Source organism: Triticum aestivum, chromosome 6A, assembly GCF_018294505.1.
Source record: "Triticum aestivum cultivar Chinese Spring chromosome 6A, IWGSC CS RefSeq v2.1, whole genome shotgun sequence".
In the NCBI taxonomy this organism is placed as follows: Eukaryota; Viridiplantae; Streptophyta; class Magnoliopsida; order Poales; family Poaceae; genus Triticum; species Triticum aestivum.
The window spans coordinates 4,998,654-5,011,676 of record NC_057809.1 but is presented as its reverse complement, the minus strand read 5'-3'; the positions used below and the strand labels follow the sequence as shown (position 1 = coordinate 5,011,676).

The following is a 13,023-nucleotide window of genomic DNA, read 5'->3' as shown; positions in this document are numbered from 1 at the left end:
GCGCGCCATGATCTCCGTCCAGCAGGCGGAGACGCGTGGCGGCGTGAATGGACTGAGGCGTGGTGGGCTCCGGAGGCGCTGACCCTGTTGGCGTGCGACCATATCTGGGCCCAGGCAGTGCGGGCCAGGAGCGGTGCGAGCTGCGGGCGTCCACCTGTGTCGTGGCCATGGACGGTAGGGGCGGAGGCGCAGCAACGGTGGCAGGTGTGCGGGCTGCTCGGTTTCAAGGCGTCCCGCCAGCTGGACGGTGATGATGGCATGGTCGGACTCCCCGGTGAACTTCCTCGGGGGTGGGCGGCGGTCCTGGTGGGCACTCCATGCCAGTGGCTGGAGCCGTGTTGGTCGCCTTGCGCGGCTCTGCGCTTGACGCCGAGGTGTGCCGACATGCTCGGGCCCTATCACCGACACAGGGGTGTGTCCGGGGGGGGGGGGGGCAGATTGGGATGAAGGGATGGGCTGCGCCGACATGCTCGGGCCCTATCACCGACACAGGGGTGTGCCGGCCTGGATGTGTCTGCTCCCCCACCTTCCCCTTTCACTGGCCGCGTGCGGGCAGCTGTAGCGCCGGCGATCTTCAAGGCGGGATACATTCTGCGACTCGACAGTCTAGGGTGTCTCCTTGGTCCAAAGTTGATCCTTTTGGATGATCTTGGGGGGTGGTCTGGATGTTGGCTGGCGGCGGGAGGCGTGGCATTCGTGGGCGGAACCTATGTCTAGGGTGGGGGCGGGCAACCATGGCCTCGCGGGGGGCTTGGTTGCGGCTGGTTGACAGAGTGAGGGTATGTCGGAGGGGTGCGAGCGTCGAAGCTCATCACTTGCCCAGTTCTTGTACTGGCCGACGGCGGTGGTGGCCGTGGTCGTCGTATCTTTCATGAAGGTGTCGTTGCGGTGCTCCTGCCACTCGCATGTGACTTCGGGTGAAAACTTGATCTACGGATCAGACGGTGGTGGATATCCGTGGGCGTCTCCTTCTAGGAGGCACTGTCTTGGAGTCCCTGGTTTGTCATGACCGTCTCCCCCCTCCTTGTTTCTTTGTGGAGGTCTCCGCCCTCTCCAAGCGGTTATCCTTCGTCATCTTTAGTTAGCTTGATAGGCGGTGGCACTGGGGGACGGTGCTCGACACCTTTGTATCATGTCTTGGGTGTGTGTTATGTGCTCTAGTGGTGCGCGTTGTATCGGTCTGTTTGGATGTTGTGATGATGTTGGCTTTATAATATAAAGCGGGGAGACACCCTTTTTCGCTAATACCGTATGGACGTGTTTAAGGTGGTACGTGAAAATGATCCCATGGAAAATCGTAGTTTGTAGAAACCTCTTTTTATAGGAAAGCCACCAATACAGATCCCACGATACACAAGCCAAATCCGATCTATGTTCTTCTTCAAATATGCGGAGAGAAAACCGGATTCAAAGGAAAACCGATGGGGTTATGTATGTTCGCAATTGATGTGGCCGCTAATTGCGTCTATATGACCCAGATGCGAGTCTTGCGATAGACCGAGCCCACCCATCACCCATGTCCGGAACACAAGCAAGTGGGCAGTGGCGGCATAAACAAACAATGTTGCTGTCATTCGATGTGCCGGTGGACATCGCCGCACGCACCGACCCGGCCACCCTTGTGCGTTGTGCAGCCACCTACGTCGATGCCCTAAAGTGTTGGCGTTACTACAAGGATTTCCATCTTGCAAGTCAATGCCCTAGCCCTCTGCCGAAGCTTTCCCCATCAGTGCCTTCATCTGGTCCTCGGCTCAGTGTTGGGCTTCACCGTGGCGTGACGGCCAGCCATGCTACTAGGCAGCATTCGTACACTGAGGCTCTCTTGGTGCCTCGCTGACACCGGCAATCCGGTGAAGGACCACGACCTCACCATGTAGCTCCTCCACGGTCTGGACAACCGGTTCGACAAGAAATGGGAATCCAAATCCACTTTGAGGGATATAGATGAAGTCTCGCTCAGTAAAGAGAGTTGTAGATTCGTAGAAAAGGATCAGAGTATGCGCGCTACAAAAGGCAACTAGCCAATGAAAGTAAGTGGAAAGAATATAGTACTTTTGTACTGACCCCCGATCCGCACCCTCCTGGGCGATCAGGTGCCGCTGCCGCCCTTCGACGTCGCTCGTTCCCGTCTGGAGCTCGCCGAGTACACCATCAACCTCCATGCGGCCGAGGCTGGCTCCGCCGCCCTCACCATCTCTGGCGGCTCCGGCTCCACGCCCGACCGCGGTGACCGCGGCAACGACGGTGAGCGCGCCCCTGGCGGACGCGGAGCAGGCGGCTCTCGTGGCAACAGCGGCGGTGATCGTGGTCGTGGCCGTGCTCGCACTGGTGGCTGCAGGCGCGGTCACACAGACTCTAGCGGCCGCGGGTCTTCTTCAGCACGCCCTACGCCCTAGACGGGCTATTTTTCCCCGTTACGGCATGGTCGTCCCTCCGCCTCGTCCTGGCTGGATCCCTCCTAACGCCGCCGGCGTGCTCGGCCCTCGGCCCGGCGTCCACTCCCAGGCGTATCCACTGATGCTCTCGGGCCCCTCGTCGTCCACTACATCACTTGCTGCTGTCGTTCTACCCGTACCCTACGCCCTCGTGGGATCATGCCGCCCTTTTCAACCACGCCTACAACCAGCACGGGTTCCCCTCCAACGGCGCCGACTAGATTCTCGACTCCGGCGCCGCTACGCACGTCACCGGTAATCCTAGTAATCTCTCCTCGTTTCGTCCTTCCCCAAAGCATTTTTAATCTAGCATTATTGTTGGTAACGGTGATCGGCTTCCTATTATTGGCACAGGCTCCACAACTCTCCCTCCACCAATCTCTCTCTCAAAGATGTTGTAGTCTGTCCAAACATTGTGAAAGATCTTATCTCTCACTACTAGGGAAAACCCTAGCAGTGGTTCTTGAAATATGCATAGCAGTAGCGCTGGGTCCAGCGCTACTGCTACCGCGCTACAGCTAAGTTGTAGCAGTAGCGCTGGTGTGGGCAGCGCTACTGGTAAGTATGGTTAGCAGTAGCGCTGCCCTGACCAGCGCTACTGCTAACTCTCTGTAGCGCTTCAACAAACAAAGCGATGTTGCTAATCCAGCGCTGCTAGTATAAGCTTTCCAGCGCTACTGCTAGTATTCCTGCTTTCACAGATTTACACCCCCTCCCTCTGTATTTGTGATGTATTTATACATGCTCTATACAATAGTTTCATCATATCATAGTAAACATACACTATTCTCATCATATCATAAACATACAGTAGTCTCGTCATACCATCATCATCATCATCATTCAACACAAATATCATCACATCTCTAAAACAGCGATACACAAGTCATGCCATGTCTCGAATAAGTGCAACTGCATGGTCATGGCACACACACAAGTTTCATCATCTCTATCTAAACCATGATGTAGAAGAGAATAGCGATCAACATGAGCAAGAGCGCGACTATGTAGTACTTTTGGCACCGGCGGTCCCGCCCCCGCTCTTGCCGGAGCGTTCACCTCAAGTAACTACTGTCTGCTTCGGCTCTGCTGTCGAACCCTCTGTGGCTAGCACCCGGGTACTTGTCCACCTGGGCCTGAGCGTCTCGCAGTGGTCGTAGACTCCTGGAACTGTCCCAAGTTCAGCCTTTCTCCTTCCCCTATTTCTTCTCTTCTCTCGCGACAAACCCCTGACTAGCTGGAATGATTGATTTGTTTCCTCTCACTCAGCTCTACCTAACCTTCACCTATGGCGGCAGCAGGAGCTCAGATGAGTGGACTCCGATAGACAGCCGAGGAGATCCCCCACCGGGTAAGACCATCCCTTTCCATTTCCCACCATCCCGTTCCATCTCGTCCTGCTGCAGCTACAGGGCAATGCGATGTACTCAACTACTGATGTTCTGAACCCTCTGTCAGTTGCCTGGTTTGGTAAAGCTGTGGATTCATTCCTTGGGCGATTTCAACAATAATGGATGTATAGAATATGAATATCAACACATTTTCCAACATGTAGTGCTGTAGCTTAATTTCCCGTCAAGTTCTAGCTATTTGGACAAAAAGAAAACATTTTGCCTGACCAAATTCAGCATTTTTGCACCAGTTACTTGCCTTGTTTGTCCATTTGATACTCATGCACACTCAAATCATACGGACACGCTTGTAGATTTACGATAACAAGCACAAAACAGAGTATGCTACAGCCCAGACTTTGTTTTGCTCATTGTCATCTCAAGGCTTGTGCGAACAAGTACCTTCGTCGTGCTGCCTATTCTGCGCCGGCACCAGCCTGCCTGTAGGTGTTGGTGCTGAGGCTGAATGAAAACGAGGGGTTCAGACTCCCGGGCGCTGTCGTTTACTGCGAAGTAAGTATCAAAGATGAATGGAAGCTTCAGATAAGGAATGCACTAAGGGAGTAACAGAAAGGACCTGCACACGGAAATGCCCAGCAAGATGGACTTCTATTATTTCCATTGCTACCTGCTGCAAATAGTCTCATCACCGCCGCCTGCAGAAATCAACAGATCAGAAGTCTCTTTTAGCAAACAAAACATCCATATATGGATAAATACTTGTGGCCAGCTAGAGCTGTACAATTCACATGGACCGACAATGTAAATTAAGTACAAGCATGCACCACAATGGCTAACCAGGCGAAAATGCTCAGAAATCGATGAGGAGGCAAGACAAGCCTGTTTTGAGCTGATCAGAAGCTAGTTAGACACCTCGCAGAAAAAAAGAAGAAGCTAGTTATACTATCTGTACATCAATGGTTGTGCGCGTCATGATGATGCAGAGGCCGGGGTCATTCCCCTTTTTGAAAAAAAACTCTCTGTACATCAATGAGCCATTACTGTTTGCGACCTGTATATGCTGGGAAGAAGAACTGTATATTGTGAGTAATCTGCTTCTGCTGCAGGATTGTGGTTCCACTTGTTCTGCAGATAGATGCTTCTTATGGCATTTGCAGAAGCCACTCTGTAAAATAACAAAGACACTCTGAAAAATGTAAGCTTGGTTTGTTTCTGATGTCAAGATAGTGGTCAGACAAATGAAAGCTAAGGATGTAGAGTGTAGTTAGGTCAGGTGTCGTTGAATGCATGCACAAGGCAAAGCTGGCATTTGGGTTCTGGACAGGAATGCATGCTTCAGACAAATTACAAAAGAAGTGTATGTACTAGTAGAAAGAGCAGGGTATCAGTACACAGAGAAGCGTGACTTCTAAATTCAGTACCTGCAGTTCTTTTACTTCTTCACACGCAACTACTGCAGTAACCAGAGTATTTCACCGGTCTAGCTTGTGCATGCCATTGTTCTGCGCATGGCAGTTCATCAGTTTGCAACATCTGGCTACCTAGCAATACGGCACGTCTGAAACTAGATAGCAATGCGCACATTTGAAAACTACTTCAAAATACGTAGGAGCATAAAAAACTTGCTAAAAAGGTCCACAGTATTCTCAATACTCCAAAATACTTTGTTATGTCAAAACCACAGTATTTTGTACCCACAGGCTAAATTATTGTAGTTTTACAGTACATTAGTTTTAGAAAGAGAAACATTCTTAGTTGCAAACACAAAATTTCATATGTAGTACTCCTTCTGTACCAGAGTAGTGTATATTATACTCTGTCTCAACAAACGAGCTTGAAAACTTGAGGAATATTGGAGTATTAACAATTTTTTAACTTAGAATTTATTACCATCGAAAAAAAGAAAAACTAATCCTTTGGTATCTTCCAAATCTTCGCTATCCTTCGCGTCTTCGATACCCTTCGAATCCTTGTGTACCAGAAGCTAGATATATGCTGTAATTCATTATCAGCAGATACACAACCAAGTCAGAACTTCGACAATAAGACATAGTATAACACAAGCCGGCAGGAAAGCAAGTAAACGATTCCTTCAACGAGGAGATGTACTGCAGAGTGGTTTACACAAATGAGTGGCAAAAGTCCAAAATAGTGTTTCATAGAAAACATTGAAGAACAAAGAATACATGAATTAATGAGCAAAAAATGAATAAATAGCTTCGATGTGACCGGAATAATAGAAATCTAATGAGTGATTTAGTGTCGGTACTCACTGTGATTGAGCGCCTCAATGGAGAGATTCATTGGCTTGAACATGCAGACCTTTGATACTACATCAAATATTTGTTTCATTATCTAAAAGAAAAGGAAGGCAGCTCTTTCGTCTGAAAACAATGGAATAATATTTCTCCTAAATGATTCTTTCATTTCAACCATGATCGTTAAGTCAACAGAACATATATATTTTCGTCTAAAAGCACATGGGTGGCCTCTCCTCCTTTTTCCGGGCTTGAGACCGGCTATGAGATTATAAGTGTCACCTTACAATGGCATAGGCGGAGTTCCCCACCCACCCTCCCAAAAAGAAAAGAAAAAAGAAATCATAAAAATTAATGAAGACATTTTTTTTGGTTTTTATATTTATCAAATAAGTGTGAGACATAAGCTACAAATATAATAAGACATTTTTTATTTAATTTTTCTTGGTACAAAGATAAATTTGTAAAAAAGTACTCCCCCCCCCCCCCCCCGCCCCGCCCTGCCAAAGAAAAACACTCTATCTCTAAATTAAATAAACATTTTTAATTTTTCATGTTTTCGATTTTTTTTCTTTTTTCTTTTACAACCCAGTCTAATGCTAAAGGAGAAACCTATTTTCTTTTGTGATTTTCTTCACACCCATGGACGAAATAAGTTGACGTCTTCCAAGTGGCGACAGTAATTCCATAGAAGCCTTCAAGATGGCCGCCATCCTGTAAGCAGAAAGTTTATGGGTGGGTTCCTAATTAAAAAGGTGAAACTTTACAGATGGATTGCTATGTATTTCTTAACTTGTTGATTTGGAATCTCCAAAAAAATTGATTACAGACATCGAAATTACATTGGGGACTTCGCAAAAAAAAAATTACATTGGGGAGTTGCTTAGAAAAATTATCAGTATTAATTTGTTAAAATTCGAAATGAGAAGAGTAATTAGTTAAGTGGCATCCGGCCTGATGCCAATATAAAGAAGTGGACATATGTGGATACAAATGGGAAAAAGCGAGAGACAGAGTCCGCCCGTTTATTACCAGCTTGAGTTACATGGCATGACCCACGGAAGAGATTCAACGTTGGGCCCCCTCCTCCTCCTGCTGATCCCCACTGCAAGTGGCTTCACCATCGTCTGCCTGGAGATTAATTACACATAAACCAGCCAGCCAATCAGTCATCAGTAACATGATATGTGGTTTTCTATATAGCGTAGTGTGTACGCACATACCTCTGCTTGGTCACCGTAATAATAATCTTCATCGTCACCGTCCTCACTATCTGTGGCATCACTCTTGCCCGCCTGGAGATTTATTATACAAAAAACGGCCGACCGGCCATCAGCGACATGTATAAATACAGCGATCGGTCGATAGATATACATACCTCATCCTGGTTGGTGCCTGCATGATCATGTAGCCAAATCTTGAATTTGGTAACAAGGCCACGCATCTCTTGTTCGCCGTGCCACCCCACCCGAGGCTCCGCATCGTCACGTAATCTTCTCTCGAGTGATCTAATCATCAGACGTGTCCTTTCTTCCTGGTATGCTGCAGGACGGCCCACATCCTCGGGTCTGTCCAAACCACGTAGGATCCACTCGAGATTATCAATGAATTTACCAGCCTTCTTGTCGTAGTTCTCTTTTACTATCTCGAGATCGAGATACACAGCATTGGGACGGGTGCCGGAAGCCTGCCTCAGCGCTTCCTCTGCTTCCTCTACTTTCCTGTAGCTGCAGTTAGTGCAGTCAAGGTAACAGGTGACTTCCTTCAGCAAAGGGCAGCTATTTCTCCTCCACGGCACCAAGCTGGCAGCGTCCTTTCTTTCAGCGCTTGCACGGTATTCCAGCACTTCAAGCATCGGCAATGCTCCTTCTCCAACAGCAATCTCTATCTTCTTCGTCCACAGGACTCTCAGCTTGTGGAACTCATTGCTGCCAAAAGTATATGATATGTTCTTTTCATCCTTACTCCAGAGAAGAAGGACGAGGAGCGACGGCAACCTGCCGATGGTTTGAACATCCTGAACTTCTACCGCATCCACATGCAGCCCTAGACGAGAAAGGAGTGGAACACTTAAATGATTGATCCATGATGGCACCCTCGGTATAACTATGATAGGCAGAATTAACTCGTACAGCTTTGTACAGGGTGCCAAGTCTTCCAAGCTATCATTTAGGACAACCGAATACTCGGCCTCACCATCATCATCCCAGACCCTCAGAATATGGATCTTGTGAAGGTTGCGCAGAGATTCCATCAGAGCCTTGCCCGCAGACTCCTCTATTTCAGCGAAATGGATATGCAGCACCCTTAGCTCTGTCAGCTTCCCCACCTCTGTGAAGAAGTTTGGGCACTTGTGCACCGAATATAGCTCCAGTTCTTCAAGGCATGTCAGTTTCCCTATCTCGCCTTTCATCACTGTACCTTCATCAGCCCACAGGCACCTCAAATTCATTAGCTCACCAACAGATGGCGGCAGCTCACTTATCAAACCTCCCCTTACATCCAATATCTCAAGAAACTTCAGATCATGCCCTATTCCTTCAGGGATCTTGACCGCTGTCTTCACTAGCCCCAGGTACCTCAGCTGCACCAACTTACCAAGATGCTCAAGACTACTACCTTCCGAAAGAACACAGTCCTCAATAACTAGCACACGCAATACTTTAAAGCTCAAAAGCAGGGGCATACTATTGGCACGGCAGTCTACAACATTATATGACCTTACATGCTCCATTTCAATGCCAGAGTTGTGTTCCCCACTTCCATGAACTGCTAATCTGCGAACCCAGTTGGTTCGTTCTCCTCGTGAACATGTGCCATGCTGCTCCATATCATGTATTGTAACAAAATTTACATCATTTGATATGGTGCGGATGAGATCGAGCACCATGTCATGGACACGGCAACCACCTCGGCCATCATTATCTTCAGGATCTATCCACCGTATCATGCTCTTGTTTACAAGCTTGTTGAAATAGATCTCTCCAAGTTCAAATGGTTCCATCCCTTCTCCATATGGTATAAATCCTTCGGCAACCCACCTCCATATCAGTGATATTTTATTAATTAAATAATCTTCAGGAAACACACTAAGATACAATAAACATGTCTTAAGATTGGACGACAGATCATAATAGCTAAAAGATAATATCTTTCTTGTGTTATGAACATCTCCATTGTCTGCATGCCCAAAACCAATGGCATCATACACCTTAGACCAGTCCTCAGTGTGTTTACCAACAAGCAAGCTAGCTATTGTAGTGATAGCTAATGGCACACCACCACATTTCTTTAAAATTTTGGTAGTCACTTCAGCAGGTCCTTCACTACCAGATGTTCTTGTATAGAATAATATTTTGGAGTAATCATCAGAAAGTGGTTGCATGTGGTAGATACCACCAGCTTTGGTGGCAACATCAACAATACGGGTAGTTATGATTAATCTACTTTCCGGATGACTATCCATGAAAGCACACTTAATCGTTTCCCATATTTGTGTATCCCATATGTCATCAATAACAATAAAGTACCTATTCACACCAGAAGGAAAATTGTTTAATTAGCAAACTGTCTAATATACTACCCACCAGGACAAGAAGCACAACAATGCATCAGAACCAAAGAAAGGCGCTAACAAAAAATAAAATAGAGATAAATGTCCTCTGGAATTGAATGGGTATTCATTTGTAGCTAAACTAGAGATAGCTGAACGCCTAAGTAATCCATGTAACCAATCACTTAATGCGACTATTGGTATTAATATCTAACCTAGCCAAATAAAAGAGGTGTCACATGTTCTAATGGCTACATTAATTTGTTTTTCTAGAGGGGTGTATTGATAGCTTGGCATACGAGGAAGAAAATTATCGGGTTTAGAGCAACTCCAACGCGGCGACCCATTTCGTTCGCTGCCATCCGAATGGGAAGCCATGGATAAAGGTGATGGCCCAACGTGGCGACTCATTCTCAAAACGCGTCCGCTTCACATCCGCGCGGACCCATTTCCGGCAAAATCTGGGACTAAAATGCATCGGCGCGGATGCGCCGCGCGTCCTCTCGGTGTCCGCCGTGGCCTCACATGTCGGCCGGGCAATCAGCGCTCACGGTCATAAAAGTCAACAAACTTCAGGCCCGCCTAGGAGTGGGTGGAAGAGCCGCGTGCCCATCCTTTTTAATGCAACTATGCGGCGGTGCCAGCCTCATCCACTTCCACCGTCCGTCCCCATCTGGCCATGTCTCCTCCTTCGCTGGCAACCAGGAACCCTAGCCAGCCAGCCAGAAGCCATCCATGGGGATCTTCAGCGGGAAGGGGAAGGGCAAGTGCACTTCCGGCACCAGCTCTTCTGGCACGCCTCCTCCACTACCGCCGCCGGCTCGTCGTGGCTCACCATCGCGGGAGCGGGAGTGGCTGTACATACTAGTCCACCAAGCGCGGTGGCACTGGCAGTACTGCCGCCCTCTGCAGTACCCAGATGTCAGCTTGCCGCACGGCTGGCATCTGGACCCGCTCAGGATCCCCATTCCGGCGATGCCACGCTCGACCAGAGCGCACGCCGAGGAGGTTCGCCGGTGACGCGAGCTCCTTACGCCGGACCAGCGCGCGATGCGTGCCTACGCGCCAGACTCCCCCAACTGGGAGCATTGGTTTGCGCTGGAGCACGAGGAGGACCACCGCCGCGGCATCAACGTCGACCATGTCGTGCTTCGGCCGCAACTAAACATCCTGCCTGAGGAGGAGGAAGAGGAGGCGGCCGCTGGAGGCCACCATGCAGCGCGCCCTGGAGGAGAGCCAGTGCGAGAAGGATGCATGTTGGGTCGGCATGGAGGAGGCCTTCGCGCTGTCAGCTGCTGGGGACTGCGTCATCTCCCCTCCACTACTAGGAAAAGGGCTATAGATGATATGACCATTAATGGCGCACCAGACATGTGGTGCACCACTATTATATACTAATGGCGCACCGTGTTGGTGCGCCATTAGTGTCCAAATACTAATGGCGCACCACACCCACGGTGCGTCATTAGTAACAATTATTTTTTAATTTTTTTTTCAAAACTAGTGATGGCGCACCAGTAGATAGTGCGCCATGCGCACCACATCCACGGTGCGCCACTAGTATTTTTTTTCAATTTTTTTTTCAAAACTAGTAATGGCGCACCAGTGGATAGTGCGCCATTACTAGTTACCATATCCACGGTGCGCCGCTAGTAATTTTTTTCAATTGTTTTTATTTTTGTTCAAAACTAGTAATGGCGCACCGTGTGTGTGGTGCGACATTACTAGTTGAACTAGTAATGCTGCACCACTCCCACGGTGCGCCATTACTAACTTGGCCCAAAAATTCTACCGAATGCACCTCCCTGGACCGCCTTTTTAGTTTAAAAATAAAAGAAAATGATGGAAATGTCAAAAAAAATAAAAGAAAATAAGTTTCCCATGTGATATGTGGTCTACTTGTTGGGAAAATTTACAAATATGAATTTCAACTTTATTTGTAAAATCTCTCTGGAACTTGTAAAATGGGAACCCCATTAAAGATTTTCAAAATCCCCAAAAACCTAACAAAAAAAGTTACGGGGCTTTTAAGATCTAGAGGGAAAAAATGGAGAAAATTTCAAACTTACTAGTGGCGCACCGTTTGCTAGGTGCGCCACTAGTAACAGAAAAAAATTGGTTTAAAAATATTGATTTTTTTTCAAAATATGATACGTAATATGACCGGGAAGTTTGAAATATTTTTTCAAAATTTTATCATACTCATGAACATGAACAAAGTCCTAGACATCAACAAGGTTTAATAGGATTGATATGATAGATATATCAACAAGTGCCTGTGAAGTGAGCTGGTGCTGAGGATGGGTAACCTTCCGGGAAGTTTGACCACAGAGTGTGATTTGACTTGAGATTAAGTATATTGACCCGAGATTAAGCCATAGTGACCTAAGATTAAGAAAAAAACAAAAAAAATTAAAAAAATCTGATTTTTTTTAAAAAATTGTTACTAATGGCGCACTTCTATGTGGTGCACCATTAGTATACCAGATACCAATTACGCACCATGGGCTATATTAATGGCGCACATGTGGTGCGCCGTTAGTATATCAGATACTAATGGCGCATTCCAATGGCATGGTGTTAGTGGCGCACCTGTAGTGCGCCATTAGTAGCGAAAACATGTGCGCCACTAGCAGCCCTTTTCCTAGTAGTGCTTCGCCGCCACCGCCGGCGTTCCTCCCCGAGCTACAGCCCAACGGATCACCATCCGAAGGTCTACTAGTGGACCGGTGTGCTCTACGGATGGATTAGCGCGCCGCGCATCCGGTTCTGTGCGACGCTGAAGCAGGAAGTCGCCTACCTCCAACAATGGAGGACGCGTCAGCTGGCGGAAGAGCGCGCTAACTGCGAGCGACAGATGGAGCTAGAGAGCCGGCTGGTGTGGGAGGCGGATGAGGTGCGCGCCCTTGCGGTGGCAGTGTAGCCGCCGCCACCACCGGGACAGTTTGCACCGCGCGGGATAGATGGCGGAGGAGGCAGCTCGTGCGGTGTGGGAGACCGCCTTCCCCTGGGCTGGGCCGGAGCTGGCGTTCATCGACCTCACTGGCCCCGGGGAGGACGATGACGACGCCGCCGCCTAGGGCAGCACGCTGACGGCGCGAACTTTCTTTTAGTTTTATTAATGTTTAAGTGGCCTTTGGCCGGTAGGTTGACCGGTCATTTATGTTTAATTGTGTTTAATTATGCATATTTTTCACCCGCGTGTGTACATTTTCTTTTTTGGTATGCCCGGTCGTAGATTTGGGTCTGCCACCCGTTGGGTGCGCCTGCCGACCCAAATGAAAATGCGGATACAAACGTCCGTTTGGCCGACACATACGGATAAAAAGCGGACAAAGCGCGCGTCCATTTGGGTCGCTGCGTTGGAGTTGCTCTCAGTGGCGGAGGCAGGGGGTGCTGGCAGGGGCCAAGGCCCCCCCCCCCCC

At 48.3% G+C, this 13,023-nt stretch overlaps 1 protein-coding gene across 2 annotated transcripts in view; it reads right to left on the bottom strand.

Annotated features, from left to right (window-relative positions):
- Positions 1–6,526: 6,526 nt before the first annotated feature.
- Positions 6,527–13,023, bottom strand: part of LOC123131588 (disease resistance protein RGA5-like) — an 8,329-nt gene continuing 1,832 nt past the window's right edge. The window contains exons 2-5 of one of the 2 annotated variants that reach the window (XM_044551248.1): positions 7,424–9,575; positions 7,269–7,340; positions 7,078–7,176; positions 6,527–6,759 (exon numbers count right to left, since the gene is read on the bottom strand). In XM_044551248.1, the coding sequence (XP_044407183.1) occupies positions 7,114–7,176; positions 7,269–7,340; positions 7,424–9,575 (2,287 nt within the window). In that variant the 3' untranslated portion in view covers positions 6,527–6,759; positions 7,078–7,113. Of the gene's footprint in view, positions 6,760–7,043; positions 7,177–7,268; positions 7,341–7,423; positions 9,576–13,023 lie in introns of those variants that run through there. The other variant, XM_044551249.1, reaches the window with a different exon arrangement.